The sequence below is a fragment of the Protopterus annectens genome, chromosome 1.part1, assembly GCF_019279795.1.
Source record: "Protopterus annectens isolate FY-2018-M chromosome 1.part1, PAN1.0, whole genome shotgun sequence".
NCBI lineage: Eukaryota > Metazoa > Chordata > Ceratodontiformes > Protopteridae > Protopterus > Protopterus annectens.
In genome coordinates, this window is record NC_056726.1 from 1515499356 (window position 1) to 1515521877 (window position 22522).

At 37.8% G+C, this 22522-nt stretch overlaps 1 protein-coding gene across 6 annotated transcripts in view; it reads left to right on the forward strand.

The window, feature by feature from the left end:
- The window catches only part of ADGRB2 (adhesion G protein-coupled receptor B2), a 5411420-nt gene that overhangs the window by 4688087 nt on the left and 700811 nt on the right, over positions 1-22522 (forward strand). For all 6 annotated transcript variants that reach the window (XM_044082710.1, XM_044082742.1, XM_044082734.1 and 3 more), the window contains one exon: positions 18434-18503. In XM_044082710.1, coding sequence (XP_043938645.1) covers positions 18434-18503 — 70 coding nt within the window. The remainder of the gene's footprint in view (positions 1-18433; positions 18504-22522) is intronic.

Below are 22522 nucleotides of genomic sequence, written 5' to 3' on the forward strand. Positions count from 1 at the left end.
TATCTTAAAGAATAATTTTATACTTTTTAACAATTTATATTTACAAAAAGAAGGTGTCGCTATGGGGTCTCCTTGTGGAGGCCTCTATGCTAATATAGTAATGTGTGCATTGGAGAAAAAATATATTTTTAATTCACCATTTTTTAGTTAGTGCAAAATTTATTTGCATTTTTTTAGATGATATATTTATTTTGTGGAGTGGAGAGGAAAACAGAATTGATGAATTTTTAAATTATATTAACACAACTACCTCATTTTTAAAATTTACAGCTGTAAGAAATAAAAATTCAATAGCTTATTTAGATGTATTATTAGAAAGAGACCACAATAATAAGAGATATACATCAAAAATATTTAGAAAAGAGACTTATAGTAACAGATTTTTACATTTCGATAGTTGTCATCCCTACACCCAAAAGAAAGCTTTTTTAAAAGGCTGATTCGTTAGAGCAGCAAGACTGGTTAGTAATAGGGATGACTTCATATCTGAATGTTTAAATTTAAGTGAGATGCTTAAACATAGAGGGTATCCTAACAAATTGACAGATAATGTCATGTTTGAAGTAATAACAAAATGTGATAATTTACATTTTAAGCCTCTATTAAATTATGAACTTACTATAACTAAAGATCCAATATTAAGAACTGCAGTACTTGGTGAGGCAAATATTTTGGGAGTGAGTGAATCAGAGTTGAATATCTTGCATTCAGAGAACTTCTCGCACAATGTTATAAATGTACAAGTAAATAGTGAAGTGAAAAGGTTTAGTAAAAGTTTCATTACTACTTTCAACACTGACAGCATTTCTATTCGTGAAATTCTTATGAAAAATTGTCAACTTTTAACAGCTGATTTGTCATTACACTACCATTTTGCCTACACCCCACCAATAGTATACAAAAAAGGTAAAAATTTAAAAAAGTGCTTGGAAAGTACACAAATTACTAAATATGGGAGAATGCATAAATGTGGTAGGTGTAAATTCTGCTGCTATGTGTTGGAAACTACTACTATAACAATTAATGGTGTGAACATTAGAATAAAAGAGAAAGCTAGTTGCACTAGTGAAAAAATTGTATATTGTGCCATATGTTCTGCCCCTACGGGGTTGTATGTAGGAAAAACTGAAAGGAAATTAAAAGACCGTATGGGTGAATATATTAGAGCTATACGTGATTGTAATGAAACTAACGCTCTAGTGAAACATATTAATACACATACATCTCATTCCTTTAAATTTATTGTTCTAGATGTATTAAACTTGGATGCTAGGGGAGGTGCGTGGCAATATCTTTTAGAAAAATTATTACTACAATGGCAAATTAAATTAAATGCACACACTTGGCCAGGATTAAATAATGCCATTTCAATTGCTAGCATCCTAAAATTAAAAACTTTAGAAAGATAAAAAAATTTTTGTTCACACCTTTACTTCGAGGTATTACTGTATTCTAACTTCGCATTGCATTTTATTTTACTTTATTTTTAATTTTATTGCTAAATTAAATCTGTTCATCATATATTTATATTTTTAACAATACTCACAGCATTTAAATTACGTACAACATTGTGTTAGTTAGCTATAAGCGTTAAGTACATTATACAACTTATTTAAAAACATTATACATATTAATCATGAATTTAGTCGGCATTTTATTATTTATACATTATTGTATATTTATTAAATATTTATAATGTTATAATAACTGTTGATTAAATCTTTCATTACTATTATTATTATCATTATTATTATTATTTTCACTACTACACATTATTTATTTATTTATTGTCTGAGTAGAATACATTTGATTACAATGGTAATTCATGCATATATTAAAGTTGATTGTTGTTCACATTGCACTTTATAGACACCCCTATAACCAATAATATTTAATATCTAATAATTTATATTTAACCATTGTTTGTTGTAAGCTGTATGTGACAGCAATATAGTAGGTAACCATTGTTTGTCATCAGCTGTATATCACAGCAGAACTGTAGGTCACCATTGTTTATCAGTGCTATGTCACAGAAGGACAGTACCTAACCATTGTTTATCAGCTGTACGTGACATCAGGACAGCAGGTAACCATTGTTTGTAATCAGCAGTATGTCATAGCAGGACAGTAGGTAACCATCATCTTCTTTCGGCTGTTCCCATTAGGGGTCACCACAGCGGATCATCTGTTTCCATCTCTTCCTGACCTCTGCATTTGCTCTGTCACACCAACTATACCTGCATGTCCTCTCTCACAACATCCATAAACCTTATCTTAGGCCTTCCTTTTTTCCTGTTACATGGTAGCTTCATCCTTAGCATTTTTTCCAAATATACTCAGCATCCCTCCTCAGCACATGTCCAAACCAACGTAATCTTGCCTCTCTGGCTTTGTCTCCAAATCTTCCAACCTAGGCTGACACTCTAATATACTTATTCCTAATCCTGTACACCCTCATCACACCCAGTGCAAATCTTAACATCTTTAACTCTACCACATCCAGCTCTAACTCCTGCCTTTTTGTCAGTGCCACTGTCTTCAACCCATATAACATTGCTGGTCTCACTACCCTCTTGTAGACCTTCTCTTTCACTCTTACTGGTACTCGTCTGTCACAAATCTGTCACAAATCACTCCTGACACCCTTCTCCACCCAATCCATCCTGCTTGTACTCTCTTCTTCACCTCTCTTCCACACTCAACATTACTCTGAACTATTGATCACAAGTATTTAAACGCATCCACCTTGCATCCTCACCATTCCTCTATCCTTCCTCTCATTCACACACATATATTCTGTCTTAGTCCTGCTGACCTTCAGTAGGTAACCACTGTTCCTTATTAGCTGTAACTCAGAGCAGGACTGTAGGTCACCATTGGTCATTGTCAGCTGTATTTCATAGCAGGATAGTACCTCACCGTTTTTTGTTATCAGTTGTATGTGACATCAGAACAGCAGGTAACCATTGTTTGTAATCAGCTGTATGTCACAGAAGAAAAGTAGGAACCCTTGTTATCAGCTGAATGTCACAGCAGGACAGTAGGTAACCATTGTTTATCAGCTGTATGTCACAGCAGGGCAATAGGTAACCATTCATTGTTATCAGCTGTCTGTCACAGCAGGACAAGTAGGTAGGCATTGTTTGTTATCAACTGCATGTTAAAGCAGGACAGTAGGTAACCATTGTTAGTTATAATCTGTATGACACAGCAGGACTGTACGACACAGCAGGACAGTAAGTAACCATTGTTTGTATCAGCTGTATGTCACAGCAGGTCAGTAGATAACCATTGTTTGTTATCAGCTGCTTGTCAGAGCAGGAAAGATGATACTCATTGTTTGTTATAAGCTGCATGTCACAGCAGGACAGTAAGAAACCATTGTTTGTTATAAGCTGTATTTCACAGCAGGACAGTAGGTAACCATGGTTTATTATCAGCTGTGTGCCATAGCAGGACAATAGGTAACCATTGTATGTGATAAGCTGTACGTCACAGCAGGGCAGTAAGTATCCATTGTTATCAGCTGTGTGTTACAGCAGGACAGTAGGTTAACATTGTTTGTTATCAGGTGTAACCATTGTATTAAGCTGTATGTCACAGCAGGGCAGTAAGTATCCATTGTTATCAGCTGTGTGTTACAGCAAGACAGTAGGTAACTATTGTATGATATCAGCTGTATATCACAGCAGGATAGTAGGTTTCCATTGTTTGTTATCAGCTGTGTCACAGCAGGACAGTAGGTTACCATTGTTTGTTATTAGGTGTATGTTGCAGCAGGACAGTGAGTAACCATTGTTTGTTATCAGCTGTATGTCACAGCAGGGCTGTAGGTAACCATTGTTTGTTATCATGTGTATGTCACAGGAGGACAGTAAGTAACCATTGTTTATCAGCTGTATGTCACAGCATGACAGTAAATAGCCATTTTTTGTTATCAGCTGTATGTCATAACAGGACAATAGGTAACCATTGTTTGTTATCAGCTGTATGTCACAGCAGGCAGTAGTAACCATTGTTTGTTGTCAGCTGCTGTCAGAGCAGGACAGGTAACCATTGACTGTTGTCAGCTGCTGTCAGAGCAGGACAGCAGGTGCCCATTGTTTGTTATAAACTGCATATCACAGCAGGACAGTAAGTAACCATTGTTTGTTATAAGCTGTATTTCACAGCAGGAAATTAGTAACCACTGTTTTTTTATCAGCTGTATGTCACAACAGGGCAGTAGGGAAACATTGTTATGAGCTGTATGTGACAGCAGGACAGTAGGTAACCCTTGTTTGTTATCATCTGCATGTCACAGCAGGTAGCCATTGATTATCAGCTGAGTGCAACAGCAGGACAAAAGGTAACCATTGTTTATCAGCTGTATGTCACAGTAAGACAGGAGGTAACCATTGTTTGTTATCAGCTGCGTGACACAGCAGGTCAGTAAGTAACCATTGTTTGTAATCATCTGTATGTCACAGGAGGTCAGAAGGTAACCATTGTTTATCAGCTGTATGTCACAGCAGGACAGTATGTAACAATGGTTACCCACTGTCTGCTGTGACATACAGCTGATAGCAAACAATGGTTACCCACTGTCTGCTGTGACATACAGCTGATAGTAAACAATGGTTACTTACTGTCCTGCTGTGACATGCAGCTGATAAACCAACAATGGCAACCTACTGTCCTGCTGTGACACACCACTGATAACAAACAATTGTTACCTAATGTCCTGCTGTGACACACAGATGATAAAAACAATGGTTACCTAATGTCCTACTGTGACACACAGCTGATAAAAAAACAATAGTTACCTAATGTTCTGCTGTGACACACATCTGATAACAAACTATGGTTACCTTCTGTCCTCCTGTGACATACAGCTGATGATAAACAATGCTTACTTACTGTCCTAATTAACATGCAGCTGATAACAAACAATGCCTACCTACTCTCCTGCTGTGACATACAGCTTATAAAAAACAATGGTTACCTACTGTCCTGATGTCACATACAGCTGAGTGAAAAAATGGTTACCTACTGTCCTGATGTCACATACAGCTGAGAGCAAACAATGGCTACTTACTGCCCTGCTGTCACATACAGCTCATAACAAACAATGGTTACCTACTCTCCTGATGTGACATACACCTTAGAAAAACAATGGTTACCTACTGTCCTGCTCTGATATACAGCTGATAAACAATGGCTACCTACTGACCTGCTGTGACAAACAGCTCATAACAAACAATAGTTACCTACTCTCCTGCTGTGAAATACAGCTTATAACTAACAATGGTTACTTACTGTTTTGCTGTGACATGCAGCTTATAAGAAACAATGGTTACCTCTGTCCTGCTCTGACATACCTGTGATAACAAACAATGGTTACCTACTGTCCTGCAGTGACATACAGATGATAAACATTGCTTAGTTACTGCCCTGCTGTGACATACAGATGATAACAAACAATGGTTAGCTATTGTCCTGCTGTGATGTACAGCTAATAAAAAATGGTTACCTACTGCCCTGCAATGACATACAGCTGATAAACAATGGTTACCTTTTGCCCTCCTGTGACATACAGATGATAAGAAACAATGGTTTCTTATCAGCTCTATGTCACTGCAGGAGAGAAGGTAGCCATTATTATCAGCTGTATGTCACAGCAGGAGAGAAGATAACCATTGTTTTCAGCTGTGTGTCACATCAGGACAGTAGGTAACCATTGTTTATCAGCTGTATGTCACAGCAGGACAATAGGTAACCATTGTTTGTTATAAGCTGTACATCACACCAAGACAGTAAGTAACCATTGTTTGTTATCAGCTGTATGTCACAGCAGGACAGATGGTAACCATTGTTTGTTATCAGTTGTATGTCACAGCAGGACAGTAAGTAACCATTGTTTGTAGTATGACACAGGTGGACAGTAGGTAACCTTTGTTTATCAGCTGTATGTCGCAGCAAAACAGTAAGTGACCATTGTTTGTTATCAGCTGTATGTCAGAGCAGGGCAGTAGGTAGCCACTGTTTGTTATCAGTGGTATGTCAGAGCAGGACAGTAGGTAACCATTGTTTTTCAGCTGTCTGTCACTACAGGACAGTAAGTAGCCATTGATTGTTATCAAATGAATGTCAAAGCAGGACAATAGGTAACCATTGTTTGTTATTAGCTGTATGACACAGCAGGAGAGTAAGTAACCATTGTTTGTTAGCAGCTGTATATCACAGCAGGACAGTAGGTAACTAATGATTGTTATCTGCTGTATGTCACAGCAGCACAGCAGGTACCTGTTTATCTGCTGTGTTTCACAGCAGAACAGTAAGTAGCCATTGCTTATCAGCTGTATGTCACAGCAGGACAGTAAGTAACCATTGTTTGTTATCAGCTGTATGTCATAGTGGGACTGTAGGTAACCATTGTTTATCAGCTGTATATCACAGCAGGACAGTAAGTAACCATTGTTTGTTATCAGCAGTATGTCATAGTGGGACTGTAGGTAACCATTGTTTATCAGCTGTATGTCACAGCAAGACAGTAGGTAGCCATTGTTTTTCAGCTGTATGTCACAGCCGGATAGTATGTAGCCATTGTTTGTTATCAGCTGTATGTCATAGCAGGACAGTAGGTAATCGTTTGTTATCAGCTGTATGTCACAGCAGGACAGTAGGTAACCATTGTTTCTATCAGTTGTATGTCACAGCAGGAAAGCAAGTGACCATTGTTTATCAGCTGTATGTCACAGCAAGACAGTCTGTAGACATTGTTTAACAGCTGCATGTTAGAGCAGGATAGTTGGTAACCACTCTTTATCAGCTTTATGTCACAGCAGGACAATAGGTTACCATTGTTTATCAGCTGTATATCACAGCAGAAAAGTAGGTAGCCATTGTTTTTCAGCTGTATTTCATAGCCGGACAGTAAGTAGCCATTGTTTGTTATTAGCTGTATGTCATAGCAGGACAGTAGGTAACCATTGTTTGCTGTCAGCTGTATGTCAAAGCAGGAGATTAGGTAACCATTGTTTGTTATAAGCTGTATGTCACAGCAGGACAGTTGGTAACCATTGTCTGTTAGCTGTGTCACAGCAGGACAGTAGGTAACAATTGTTTGTCAGCTGCCTGTCACAGCAGGACAGCATGTAACCATTGTTTCTTATCAGCTTTATGCCACAGCAGGACAGTAGGTGACAATTGTTTGTTATCAGATATATGTCACAGCAGAACAGCGGGTAACCATTGTTTGTTAGCTGTATGTCACAGTGTCACAGAAGGTAACCATTGTTTGTTATCAGCTGTATGTCACTGCAGGACAGTAGTTAACCATTGTTTATCAGTTGTATGTCACAGCAGGACAGTAAGTAGCCATTGTTTGTTATCAGCTGTATGTCATAGCAGGACAATAGGTATCCATTGTTTGTTATAAGCTGTATGTCACAGCAGGACCAGTAAGTAACAATTGTTTGTTATCAGCTGTATGTCACAGCAGGACAGCAGGTAACCATTGTTTGTTATCTGTATCTCACAGCAGAACAGAAGGTAATCATTGTTTGTTATCAGATGTGTGTCACAGGATGGCAGTAAGTAGCCATTGTTTATCAGCTTTGTGTCAGAGCAGAACAGTAGATAACCTTTGTTATCAGGTGTATGTCACAGCAGGTCAGTAGGTAACCATTGTTTATCAGCTGTATGTTATAGCAGGACAGTATGTAACCATTGTTCTTATCAGCTGTATGTCACAGCGGGTCAGTAGGTAACCATTGTTTGTATCAGCTATATGTCACCCTAGGGCAGTAGGTAACCACTGTTTATCAGTTGTATGTCACAGCATGCTAGTAGGTAACCATTGTTTGTTATTAGCTGTATTTCATATCAAGACAGCAGGTAATCATTGTTTATATCAGGTGCATGTCACAGCAGGACAGTAGGTAACCATTGTTTGTATCAGCTGTATGTCACAGCAGAACAGAAGGTTACCGTTGTTTATCAGCTGTATGTCACAGCAGGACAGTAGGTAGCCATTGTTTATCAGCTGTATGTCACAGCCATACAGTAAGTAGCCATTGTTTTATCAGCCGTATGTCATAGCAGGAAAGTAGGTAACCATTGTTTGGTATCAGCTGTATGTCACAAAAGGACAGTAGGTAACCATTGATTGTTATCAGCTGTATGTCACAGCAGGACAGTAAGTAGCCAGTGTTTATCAGCTGTATCTTAACAGCAGATTGGAAGGTAATCATTGTTTTTATCAGCTGTATGTCACAGGATGGCAGTAAGTACACATTGTTTGTTATCAGCTGTGTGTCATAGGACAGTAGGTAACCATTTTATGTTATCAGCTGTACGTCACAGCAGGGAACCGTTGTTTGTTATCAGCTGCATGTCATAGCAAGAGAGTAAGTAGCCATTTTTTATTATCAGCTGTGTGTCATAGCATGACAATAGGTAACCATTGTATGTTATCAGCTGTATGTCACAGCAGGACAGTAGGTAACCATAGTTTGTAATCAGGTGTATGTCACAGCAAGACAGTAAGTAACCATTGTTTGTTATCAACTATGTGTCACAGTAGGACAGTAAGTAACCATTGTTTATCAGCTGTATGTCACAGCAGGACAGTAGGTATGCATTGTTTGTTAGAAGCTGTGATCACAGCAGGACAGTAAGTAACCATTTTTATCAGCTGTATGTCACAACAGGACAGTAGGTAATAATTGTTATCAGCTGTATGTCATAGCAGGACAGTGACTAACCATTGTTTAGCAGCTGAATGTCACTGCAAGACAGTAAATAACCATTATTTGTTGTAAGCTGTATGTGACAGCAGGAAAGTAGGTAACCTTTGATTGTTATCAGCTGTATGTCACAGCAGGACTGTAGGTCACCATTGTTAGTTAGCTGTATGTCACAGCATCACAGCAGGAGACTGTAGGTCACCATTGTTTATTATCAGCTGTATGTTATAGTAGGACAATAGGTGACCATTTGTTTATCAGCTCTGTCACAGCAGGACAGTAGCTAACCATTGTTTGTTATCAGCTGTATGTTACAGCAGGACTGCAGGTAACCATTGTTTGTAATCATCTGTATGTCACAGCAAGACAGCAGGTAACCATTGTTTGTTATGAGCTGTGTGTCACAACAGGACAGTAGGTAACCATTGTTTGTTATTAGCTATATATCACAGCAGTACAGTACGTAACCATTGTTTGTTAACAGTTGTATGCCACTGTTTGTTATCGGCTGTATATCACAGCAGGATATTAGGTAACCATTGTTTGTATCAGCTGTATGTCACAGCCGGACAGTAAATAACCATTGTTTGTTATCAGCTGTATGTCACAGCAGAACAGCAGGCAATCATTGTTTGTTATCAGCTGTATGTCACAGCAGAACAGAAGGTAACCATTGTTTATCATCTGTAGGTCTCAGCAGGACAGTAGGTAACCATTTTTTATCAGCTGTATGTCACAGCATGGCAGAAGATAACCATTTAATACACTGATACCCACATTGTTGAGCCCTGAGGTACCTAGAATGAATGTCTGAAAATTCAGACTTTCTTACACTAAGATGGTGATTCCCTTTTGCTCTCAGATATGGTGGTCTCAGTGTTTCTACACATCCATTTGAGGGGTGTGAGCGGTATGTTCTCCTTACATCAGTGAGTGCTGGGTTAGGCTAACCCCTGCAGAAAAACAAGTTTAAACAAGAAGAGGGATATTGAGTATCTTATCTGCACACTCCTATCTAGAGACGGAAGAAAGGAGATGACACTTGCCAGCTTTAGCTCAGTAAATTACTTTTATTACAAAACTAATTTAAAAAAAATACCTTTAAGTGCTTTAGTTCGTTAGAGTCACACTGTACATGAATTTCATCAGAAAGTAAAACTGGTGATCAGTTACTGCGGGAGAAAGATGGTAGGAGGATGTCGTTTCCTAGTATCCTACCCCTTCCATTTAAAGGCAGACGATGTTCAGTGGGGCATTTAGTCCCAGATAGGAGTTTGCTTTTAAGGTAATCTGTCACTTCAGTTCCTTCAGTTCAAGTACTGTATGTGAATCGCCGAAAATTTCCTTGACTTTCTCCAGGGCCAGGAATAGGAACCCCGAGGGTTTGGGGCATTGGGGTTAGATGCTTAGCTAATGCATTCCTCTGATCTTTATTTCTAATACCTGCTAGGTGCTCCCTGATCCCCCCCTTGAATTTTCTAGTTATTTTTCCTATGTAGTCCACCTCGCACCCTGTGCAAAGACTGAGGTACGACGATCAATATTCTTACTTTTTCTTGCATTTACTGTCTTTTTTTGGGGTCTTGGAACCTGACAATATGAGTCTTAAAATTTCAGTAAAGAGTTGTGCAGTAAAGTTACAGATATTCAAAAGAAGGCCGATATGATTCTGACCCTCACCAGACTAGAAGCAAGACCGAAAATAAAAACTATCATCTTGTCATTTGAGCCCAATTTAAGGTAAAGTGCAATGTATGAATGGCCGTTTACACTGCATGATTAAGGTATTGAAGTAGTAATGAGTTTCATCTTTTAATCCAGTGTTTAATTCCCTCAGATTTCATAGTCCTAGTGTGTGTTACTAAAAACATCACCTAAGCAGATGACCTTTCTTTGTCATCCCTGAAAGAAGCAACTATGTCACCCCAAATACCAAAAAATTAAATCATTGATTTACTGCTGTACCAGACTTATTCATAGCAAACAACATACAAAATACCATTCATGTTCTTTTACAAGGTAAATCTATATGGCTTGCCATCTACGGAGTTTAGTGCAATTTGGATGTGCTATAAGCTTGAAATTCAGCATGGGAATTGATGGTTGGAAGGATTAAGTATTAGTACTAAAGGTGAAATGTAAAAGATAAATATTTCCATATAATAAAGAAATGTCATAAGGAAATTAATGTATAATAATAATCTGTTTGGGCTGAATTTTGAATTGTTTTTGCTTGGCAATAACAAGGAAATGTCTACATTTTGTTTCTAAATTAAAGAGAAATTATCAATAACTAGGTTAAGTGCCATGCTCAAACTTATAAAATCAGGGATCACATTTTAGACAGAATTTTAATTTGCTGTGATGTTAGATAAGAACTTTATAAGTATGCTGCTCTACAAAAGACAGTCTGTAGTAATGTGTGTGTGTATGTATATATATATATATATATATATATATATAAAACATTGTTACGTTGGATGAATCAACTTATGTTTGAAGAATCTTAATAAATTTGAACACATTATAAATGAACATTGGCTGCATTCCCAGGGTGGTGTTTTAGAATATTGCAATGAATGTGACCTAGTTTGAATTCAGCAAGCACCACACAAAGTCCAGCAAAGAAGTTTGAATAATGGGCAGTAGGAAAACAGGGTGGGTAAAATGCTGGTGGCCCAAAAGAACACAGAACGTATCACTAAATGGAATTATCTCTAAAGAAAGACTATTTAAATGCTTACAAATCTAAGCATTTTTCAGAAATTAAAAAAAAAAAAACTCAAACAATTAAAGCACTTAAGAAAATGGATAAACTAGAACCCCCAAGCCTGATTGCACAAACTACAACAGCAAAGGCTGTTATTTCTGGATAAAGCCCTCTAAGAAATGAGAGCCTTCACAGAAAGATAAATTATAGTAAGATATCATTGGTCAACCCACATAGAACCCTCCGGAAATACATTTCTACCATCTTGAAAAAGCACTAAACACAGAAATGCCTTGTACCACAAAAAGGTAATGCAATAAAAACACCATAGAGCAGTAAAACATGAATTTGAATATATTACTAAATGTAAAAGTAAAAAAAAATGAAAAAACCCAAATTTCCACATATACAAACACCTGTTTTATATAACAAAATAAGACAACAACATAAACCCGGAGCATAACACAGATAGAATAACTAAAAGTTGAATTGGAATTATATTACTTTATCCAAAACTGTAAAAAGCATCCAAAAAAGTGAAAAACAGCTTTCTGATGAAAGTGAACATATAAACCCAATGAACAGGAAATAAAACAGTACAGGTAGTGACAGGAAGTGAGTAAAGTACACATGTAGAGAAGACCAGCAGTTCTCTATAGCAACAAAAAACAACAAGTAAGCCACATTAATCTACATATTAAAATAGTAATAAAACACACACGTAAATTACCACAGAACCTAATTAAGGAAACAAGCATATCATTAGCCAAAAAAATAGAATAGTGGTAACATTATTGCATATGTATATTGCCCCTATGATTTAGAAAGGATTACCGCAGTAAGTAAACTTTGACTTCAAAGATTTCTACAGCACAGTGAGCCAGAATGATTCACAGACTGCTTTCCTGCTATGGCTTTATGGTTCCAGGGGCTGCCTAGAGAACAGCAGTCTTTCTTGTTAAGCCAGATTCAAATGCTGCAGTTCGCAGGACTGGCTAGCAAGACTAAGCAATTTGCTCTTCCCTGAAAATGGAAACAGCTCCAGAATAACACAGTAGATAGGATTTAGAGAATTACTCTACTGAATTATTTTTCCCTTTTTAATTTCTCCAAGTCTTTTGGGTTTCTAATAGAATGACAGGAGTAGACCCCATTCCTAAGTCAAAGTATGATTAAAGTTCATGAAATTAGTATTGTTTCAATCTTTGATGTTAGCCAGAAGTACTCTTCGTAGCACCTGCAATGTCCCCAGTAATGACTCCCGCAATTCATATCAGTAACATATCTAAGTACAGTTGTAAATTATTTTATGAGACCCATTGCTCCTACTAATATTGTAACTCATTGGATATCTTTCTTCTACATTGCCCTAATTTCTGCCTGCAAATCCTAGTAATCTATGATTTTGCGTTTCTCTGTATGTAGGACACTTTAGTCACTGGGGTAGCAATTTCAGTGATCAATGCTACTTTTATCTTCTTTTCGTGGACTACCATATCTGGTTTTCTGTGTCTATTTTTGAACTGGTTGTAATGGGTGATCCCATGTGATATAAACTTCATAATTTTCTACAATGCTTTGTGGCTCATGTTTCCAATGTTTTTTTTAGCTACTTCAGTATTATAGTGTTTGCACAATCCCCAAATGTGACAGTCTTGCCACATTATTATGTCTTTTAGTATATACTGTCCTTCTGCCATTAGTATGTCACAGCCAGCAACAAAATATGTGACTGTTTCCAGTTCTATTTTACAAAACCTACATTTGTCCACTTCTCCCACATGCTCAATGGGCTTTGTAAACCAACATGTACTTAATCCACTATCTTGGACAATCAATAGTAACCTTTGTCGTTTAGTTTAAATTCACCTCTCCTAAACCATTCCTGCATTCAACCCTGAGATTGTTCCAGAAGTTTTCTATACTTCCAACTATATTTATACATTTTCCACATGTCTTGCTTTCTCATCTGATCCTTCACCTTATTCTTTATTTTGTTTTTTGACACATTCAGTTGCTGCCTGATTTTTATCTATTTCTGGTTTGGTTTTCATTCCCACTTGACGCTGATATACTTCTGCCAAACTAAGCAGGGGGATTGTCTTAGACTTGTTCTCCTCATTTTCAAAACTTTCACTATATTTGGGTCTTGTGACATCAGCAGATATGAATGCAGGCCCCTGACTGCAGATCTACATATGTAATCAATTTCAGGGAGGCCCATACCTCCTTCAGAACGGGGAAAATATAATCTTGGTATGCACTGATTTTTATAAATCATCTGAGGAGCATGAAACATCTTTCTTCTTTTCCTGTCCAACCTCTAACACCTTTTGGGGCCAGGCAATCACTCCAAAACTGTAAGTTAGGACAGGAAGAGCAAATTGGTTTATAGCTTGGACTTGTTTCCTGGATGTCAACTCTGTTTTCAATATTAATTTAAGTGTTCCAAAATATTCCTTACTAAGTTTTTTTCACATTTCTTCATGATTTATTGTCGATCCTTCATCAATTCCCAAATATTTATGCAATCCCTCTTGCTCAAGTTCTTTTATATCACATTATTGTCCCAAAGTGATGTTTTCCTGGTGCTGCAATTTTTTTTCTGATTTAAATGTTGCTTTTGCACATTTATCAAAATCAGATGACATTCTTATAGTATCTGCAAAAGTTTTGACCACTTGCACTTGTGCTTTCAGTTCCTCATCTGATGAACTATACAGTTTTAAGTCATCTATAAAAAGAAGATGAGGTCTTTACACTTAGTTGTTTTCTGTGAGCTAAATTCTAACCACATTGTCTGTTAAATAGACAGCTCAATAGCTTAAGGGAAAGATAAAATGGCAGAGGTGACAGAGAGTCACCCTGGAATATCCCCCTTTGAATTTTTATCCCTGGAATAATAATTTGTCCTTTATCATGGCTTAACTGCAAAGTAGTTTGCTACTGTCTCATGGTTGCTGTAATGTAATCGATTAGTGTAGGGTGTATCTTATACATTTTTAAACACTCTTTTATCCATGAATGTGGGATGGTATCAAATACAAGTGAGCCTTTGTTCCATTTGACTTTCTTTAATTACCCTTTTGTTCTATTGCCATGATTGTGTTTTCTTGCGAAAAAAAAAAAACAAAAATATAATAAACTACCAAGATGAAAAATAGCAAAAGACACTTGGCACCAAAAAAAATATAACTTTCAACTGTTTTAATAAAGTAAGCATTTTCTTATAGACCAGTGTCGATACTTCTTCAGACTTTACAAAATGAATAAAAACAGTCATTAAATACTACTTGACACAGTCACATGATCTGAATCAGCTGATTAAAACAACCCAATAACAATAAGAATAAACAAAATTTACATGAATGAACCAAATATAGTACAGAATACCAATCCTCCCAATAAACTGATTATGCAAGGAAACTAAGAAAAAAATTGTAAAAATTATCTTATTTCATACTGCATTTGGTCAAGTCAAGTAGTATTTAATGGCAACTGTTTTTTATTCATTTTGTAAAGTCTGAAGAAGTATCGACACTGGTCTATACGAAAGCGCTTACTTTATTAAAACATTTGAAAGGTATATTTTTTTGGTGCCGAGTGCCTTTTGTTTTTTTCATCTCATGACTGAGTTTTTTTTTAAATGACTATAAACTCTGATGGCATCAATTTCAGTGTATAGTTTATATGTCATTGGAAAGCAAGTTATTAGTCTACAATTTTTAGGGCAGCTTGCAGGTTCACTCTTAAGTAGGAGCATTGTTTTTCCTGTTATTAAACAGGTTGGTGTCTGTTCAGGGTGCGTATAAATAGTTCTTACTCATGGCTAAATCTTTATGTAAAGATGTTAATACTTTCAGCCATAAGTTAAGTACTGTATCTGACCCTGGGGTTTTCCAGTTAGGAGCTTTTCTTAACTTTTCCTCAATGTCTGTGGCTGTTACATCATCCCATTTCATATCCTGTAACTTTAAACATCTTATTCTTTCCTTTACTTCTTCTATCCATTTAGCGTCTTTGTTATGCTCCACAGGATCTTTATAGCTATTTCTCCAAAATGTATCTGTTTCTGCTCTTTTTGGTGGTTTTTCAATTCCTTTTGCCTTGTTTCCCAGTTCTCTATAAAACTTTTTTTTGGATCATTAGTAAATTGCTTATTTTGTATTTTGCTTTTATATTATCTGCATATCTTCTACGTTTTGTTTGTGCTAATATCTTTAGCTTATTATTTGCGATAGTGCATGATAGATCCTGATCCGTTCTGATATTGCACACTGCTTTTGTCAAGTCTATCTTTCTGAGTATTTTTGTTGATCCTTTCCCTCTTCTATACTCTTCTAACAGTGACACTTCTTTTCTTAATTGCTTTATAGTTTCTCTGTATGATACCTCCATGATGGTGTTCGATTTCTCCCCTTCCTTTCCCTTACTACCCTTTGTTTTTGTGGTAAGACTTTATCTGTTATTAATTTAGCTAAACAGTAATGTATACTCTTCACTTCTGTTATATCACATGGAACTCTATGGACAGTCCTTATTACTTTGCTAATTTGTTTTATCAAACTTCTTGCTTTTTGGATTTTATTGACCTTCTGTAGTCTATTTCTTTCATTGATCTTAATATGTCTGTCCATTTCTATTAAATCACGTAACTCTTGTCTTAAACCATTTTTATTCTGAACTGAGGGCATGTTCTTTACTCTCCATTTCCTGTGGGCATTCTGTAGAAAGTTCCAGAGCATCGTCCTGTGCCACATTCTCATCAGTTTCATCCAGTGTAATCCTTTGCTCTTTCATATGGGAACTCGCTGGCCTACCACTTCACAACATTGATTATGTCAGAGTTGCCACAGTTTCCTGTTCCTTCCCTTGCTGTACACCTTCAGGTGAACATTGCCACAGTTTCCTGTTCCTTCCCTTGCTGTACACCTTCAGGTGAACGTTGCCACAGTTTCCTGTTCCTTCCCTTGCTGTACACCTTCAGCTGAACTTTTTTACTGCTTTCCTCTGGAAGGCTCCAAAATATCTTCATATGGCAACTGACCAGATGTTTCTTGTTCTACTGGTTTCTCCTTAATTTGGGGGAATCCATTGCTCTAATTTGCTGTGATGTTACCTGAGTTAGATTTTCTACACTAAATCCTTCACTTTACAGGTACTCCATAACCTCAGTGTGTATTTCTTTAGCTTCTCAAATAGTAATCCTGTTTTATACTTTCCTCTTTGTTTGCTTATTTTTTGTATTGTAAAATTTTCCATGTTCAGATGGCTTTGCCTGTATTTCTCTTGAAATATTGTATTTTTCTGTGAGGAGGAAAAGGTGCCCTCATGAAACAGAAAAAAGCCATTTACCCCATGGAGGAGTTTGCAGGTCACTCTTGTTTATGTAGGTAGATATTGCAGAGCCTTACATTAAGTGCATTTGTGTGGAGGTGTATGTGAGTCTATAAAGGCATGGTTGCAGCTGGCCAGAGGATTTTTGTGTGTGTGTGTGTGTGTGTGTGTGTGTGTGTGTGTGTGTGTGTGTGTGTGTGTGTGTGTGTGTGTGTGTGCACCCTCATTTGGGGAACACTAGCACTCTCAGATCTGATAGTGTGGTGTTGACTTCAGAGATATGTTAGTTTGCAGATAATATGGTGCTCTTGTATACAACTTTTTCTCGTCTGTGAACTGGACATTCCTGTCATCATGTTAACTGGCAGACCTGTATTAGCCATTCAGCACTGGCGTAGAAACTGTCCCAGAATCCTAAGGTGTGTTTTTCAATTCTAGGATCTGTCACTAAGCATATTCTTCTTCTTGTGAACATTTTCAGCTTATTCTTTGCTGATTCCTCAAAATATGAGTGATATACAAGACAGAAACAAAACCATTCTAAACAAATGCAAAGTCCTGATCAAACAACATCTCATTTACATATGTGTCTTATTTGAAACTGGAGAAACAGGAGTGAGAATACTGCAAGTTCCCCGTTGTAGCATTTAGAAAGTGTGGTAGGACAAAGCTGGGAGCAAGAGGGTTGAGTCACTGTTCATGCTGTGGATAGAAAGCTGCTGAAGGGAATTAGGAGACACGTGTGTTTGAGATGCATGTATTATAGTGAGAAGGCTGTGTAAAGAGACCATGTTCATGATACCAATGTGCTTGAGGTACTCACTGATGTATCTAGTCAGATATCCAAAGGGGGTTCCCAAAAGGCATTTCCACAAGGTCATGGGAAGAAGATTAGAGATTATCTAAGTCAGTGACATCCAGAAAGGCTGTCTAATGACTTGTTACCAGATAAAAGTTGTAACACACAGAATAAGTGCAGCATATAGAATTGTATGATTATTCGTAGACTGAATGTTTGCTCAAAATGCCAACTAGGTATTCAGACAGTTCAAAGTTCAGAAACGTGTAACTTTGTTCATTTTTTTTTTTACTTGAAGAAAAATTTTTCTAACAGGCAAACCAAAATCATTGAACAATATATTTGTAAAAAGTACATATGTAGATCTCTTAATGTCTAGATATTAGAAACCTCATCTGCCATTTACTTCACAAAGTAGAAAGTTCTGTTTTTGATAAAGGGGTGTATTAGATATGTGCATACCTTTAGAATATTGGTGCTTTTAGCCTCTATCAGAAACTCATATGTATGTTATATGGTCAGGTTTCATATGCAATACTGCAGAATCTGAAATTAAAAGTTGATGGAGCTTGTCACATACAGTCTTACATTGCGTCTTATTATTCATATGTCAAATGTCGCAGGCTTCATATTGCAAATGAGCTATAATGGGGACATCATTCGAGAATTTGGGTACAATTCCAAATAAACCGACTATACAAATGTTTAGTTTTCAGTGGAGTGACCTCTGTGCAATGTTACAGTCTTTATTTATCCTAGAAATATGAAATGTGTTGTAAAATGTCTTTTGATGTATAACTAGTAAGTGAAGTTCAACCTTTTGGTTTGTCATTAATTTTCCTTTCTGCTTTTGTCTAGGTCTGCCAGCACTGATTGTTGCCATTTCTGTTGGGTTTACCAGAGCAAAAGGATATGGAACAATAAACTAGTAAGTTTATACATGGATACATAATTAAGTTTATACATGGATACATAATTAAGTTTATACATGGATACATAATTAAGTTTATACATGGATACATAATTACGTTTATACATGGATACATAATTTGCATCTATATGAAATGTTACAATGTGTAGATCAGTACATACACACACTATCCAACTGAAATGCATATTTGTGTGGCAGATGTTATCTAAATTTTAGCTCTCCCTCATGCCACAGGGAATAATTGTTGTTTGGTATGTTTATAGCTCACTCAGCAGTCTCTACCCACATACATGAAATATTTTTTTGCTGTAGTAACAAGAGTATGTGAGGGCCTCCTGTCAGGCTACATGTCATTTTACAGGATTGAGAATACATTTCTTTCTTACTGCAGCAACTGGTGTCAGTAATATTACAAGGTTATACTGTTACATTCCCTCTTATCAAGCATTCTTGTACTAATGTAGTTTCTCTACACAATTTGTGTTCTACAATACAAAAACCCATGCAGTCAAAAGACAATGTGTTACTTTTACTGGAGCAGCAAGGTTATATAATACAACTATTTAAGCTTTTGCACTACTGGAAACTTTATTCAAGAGTTAATAATTTTACTGATGTTTGACATAGTTCTGTAATACCGCCTTGTATATTAAAACACTCTATGAGAAATTGCCTTCTGATAAAGGTTTCAGGTAATCTACATATAGCCATTAAAAGGTATCTCATCACCTTTGTATTCCAGAATATTCTGTCAATAGACCATCAAATTATTTTTGCTTTTCCATTGTAAAATTAATGGATACATGTTAAATGTCAAGGGATTATAATTTTACGCTCAGTTGTATAATTGGGTCTTTCCATATTTATGGCTTATGTATATTTGGCTTGTATTTTCAGGATATGTCAGAGAAAGACAGTACTATGAAATATTAAGATACTGGTTTGCATACAAAAAAGGATATGTTTAGAATATTTTAAATGCAAGCTATAACTACCATAAGTAATCACTAAAATGCAGCTAGTAGTGTTTAAATGGTAAGATAAATTGCATAACTTGATCAAAATGCAACATATAGGTTCATAGGTTCATAGGTTCATACTAGGCTACCTGCCCTAGGGCATTTATAAGCCTAGCCAGAATGTGTTTGGCTTTCGCCACCCATTTTAAATTAATTTTGCTATGCCCTTTTTCGAGGTTAGTATACTGTGCCTCTGTCTAACAGTGACACAGAAGTGATACCTGGGGTAAACCTACGATCTCCCATCCACTCATCAAGATTCCTCTTGAAGAGAGTCAATGAGGGATTCTGCCTAACCTGGACTGGGATTTTATTCCAGAGTGAAGGGAGCCTCTGGGTTATGAATCTGTCCCTCCAGCATGTCCTATTTATTTCATTGCTGAGGTTCAAGTCTCTCGAGCGTGGCTCGATGGGATTTGGATTTTCTGAGGTGCAGCATGTCCATTAATTCCGGGTTGGACATGGCTTTATACGTCAGGTACAGATCGCCTCTGAACAGGCGGTATGCCACTGAGTAGAGCTGGAGTTTCTTTAACCGGGCAGCATATGGCATCTGTTTGAGCCCTTTGATCCTCTTGGTGAGGTACTTTTGGGGTCTTTCCAGTTGCTGCAGGTGTCTGGTAAGGTACATCCCAAAAGGGCATTGTACTCAATTATGGGCCTGATGAGGGATGAGTAAAGAGGCACAATGACCTCCCTGATCTAGATGTGAATCCCTTCATGATTAGGTGGGCTATATAAAATGTTTTTCTAACCACTTTGGCCACGTGGTTGTCAAATGAGAGATTGCTATCAACTTAGGTCCCCAGGTCCCTAATTACTTCTTCTGTACTTAATGGATTACCACCTATGTGGTAATTTGTGGGCACTTTGTTTTTGCCAAATGGGATGACTATACACTTTTTGGCATTTAGCTTGAGGCCATGGCTCTGGCACCAGTTGTCTGTTTCTATGAGGCCCTTTTGGAGGATGCTTGTGTCGGCTGGAGAGTCGATTATGGCACCCAGTTTGCAGTCATCTGCGAACTTGTTCAGCCACAGTCCTTCCATGTTGGCCTAAACCTCCGAGAAATATATACCGAACAAGAGAGGTCCCAGGACTGAGCCTTGTGGGACACCACTTGTAACTGGTTTGGAGTCTGACATGGCTCCAGCAATTCTAACCATGTGGGTTTGTCCTTGAGCCAGTTTGCAATCCATCTAGTGACATAGGGATTTATATTTAAGCTGGTGAGCTTATCTATAATGCCCGAGTGGGGTATTGTATCGAAGGCTTTTGTGAGGTCCAGGTAGGCTGTGTGGACCACCTTCCCCTCGTCAATGGCCTTGGTGACTATTTCAAAGAAATCAACCAGGTTTAAGAGGCAGGATCTGCCCTTAACAAAGCCAAACTGGGTAGGATCCAGTGTCTGTAGGTCCCCAATATCTTTATTTATGAGGGCCATGATGATCCTTTCCATAGCTTTGCAGACCAAGCTAGTCAGGCTTATGGGGTGATAGTTTCCAGGATCCATTGAGGCACCACCTTTATGGAGAGAGACCACTGTTGCTGTACGCCACTCTTTGGGCACATATCCTGTAGTAAGGCTGAGATTGAACCGTAGTTTTATGTTTGGGTTTAGCTCTTCTTGGATTTCATATAGGATGCAGCCCGAGACACTGTCTGGTCCCATTGATGCTGTGTTTTTTGCTTTGGAGAGGGTGGCTCTTACCTGAGCATCTGAGATGTCAGAGGGGCAGCACTCTGCTGGGATAGATATTTGCCCTTTTGGTGGGGAGGGGGGGAGAAGTTTGTGCTGAACCTGTCAGCTAGGATGTTGGCAATGTCTGTGGGTTTAGTGTATTTTTTGTCATTTTGGACTAATTCTCAGCATATCTGGGAATTACCACCCAGGTTCCTAACATAACTAAAGAAAGCCTTGTGATTATCCTTAGTGTCCTGTGCAATTTTTCTCTTGAAGCTGGCCTTAGACAGTTTTATGAGTGCCCGTAGTTTTTTGCTAATGCTGATCAGTGATGCCTTCCCTTTTTGGGATTTTGCTCTATCATTTAGTAGCTTCCTCCTTCTATTGTATAGTTTGTTTATGGCTGGGGTCCACCAGACAGGACGTCTGCCTTTGGAGGATTGGGTCTTGGTTTTATTTGGGATCACATGATCCATGCATTCCTGAAGGTGTTCATAGAATGCGTTTATAAAGGATTCTGCGGTCTGGGCCATATTTTCCACAGGCCCGGGGGCTTTGAAGGCTTCCACCTCAGTTTTGAGGAGAGTGAAATTTGCTTTAGAGAAGTTTTTCACTGTGGTTTTTTGGGCAGGGGGTGGGGTCGGAATGTGAATATCCAGTGAGATTAGTTTATGGTCTGATCTTACCAGTGAGGGATACACTTCTGGTCTGGAGCATAGAGTCCCCATGTTGGTGATGATCAGGTCGAGTATGTTTTCCCCTCTTGTGGGAGTGGTAACAAGTTGTTCCATAGTATTTGAGTTTATAAATTCTAGAAACCTTTGGGCTAGGGTGTTGGAGCTAGAGTAATGCTCCCAGTCTATGTTTGGGTAGTTTAAGTTGGCCAATATAATGGTGTTTGGAGAGACCTTCATATTTTCCATTGTTCTCAGAAAGGCCGAGTGGGGTTCCTGGGTTTGGGAGGGTGGTCTGTAGCAGGCTTTAAACTGGAAGGCAGTTTTACCCACTGTTAGTTGCACATGGATAGTCTCTGATGCTTCATGCTTTGCCACCAACCTGGAGGTGTGGGTATCTTTGCTGAACATCGATACTCCCCCTCCTTTTGTGGTTCGGTCCAAGTTTTGGGGCCGAAAAGCATGGTATGAGGTATAACCTGGTAGTGCTGGGGTGCTCTCGGGAGCCCTGAACCAGGTTTCTGTTACTGCACAGATATCAATGTTCTCCATGCTAAGGAGAGTTTAGTGTGCATCTTGAGGTTTAGACTTCTGGCGTTGAGTAGCATTACTCTTAGTTTCTTATCCCTTGTGATACCT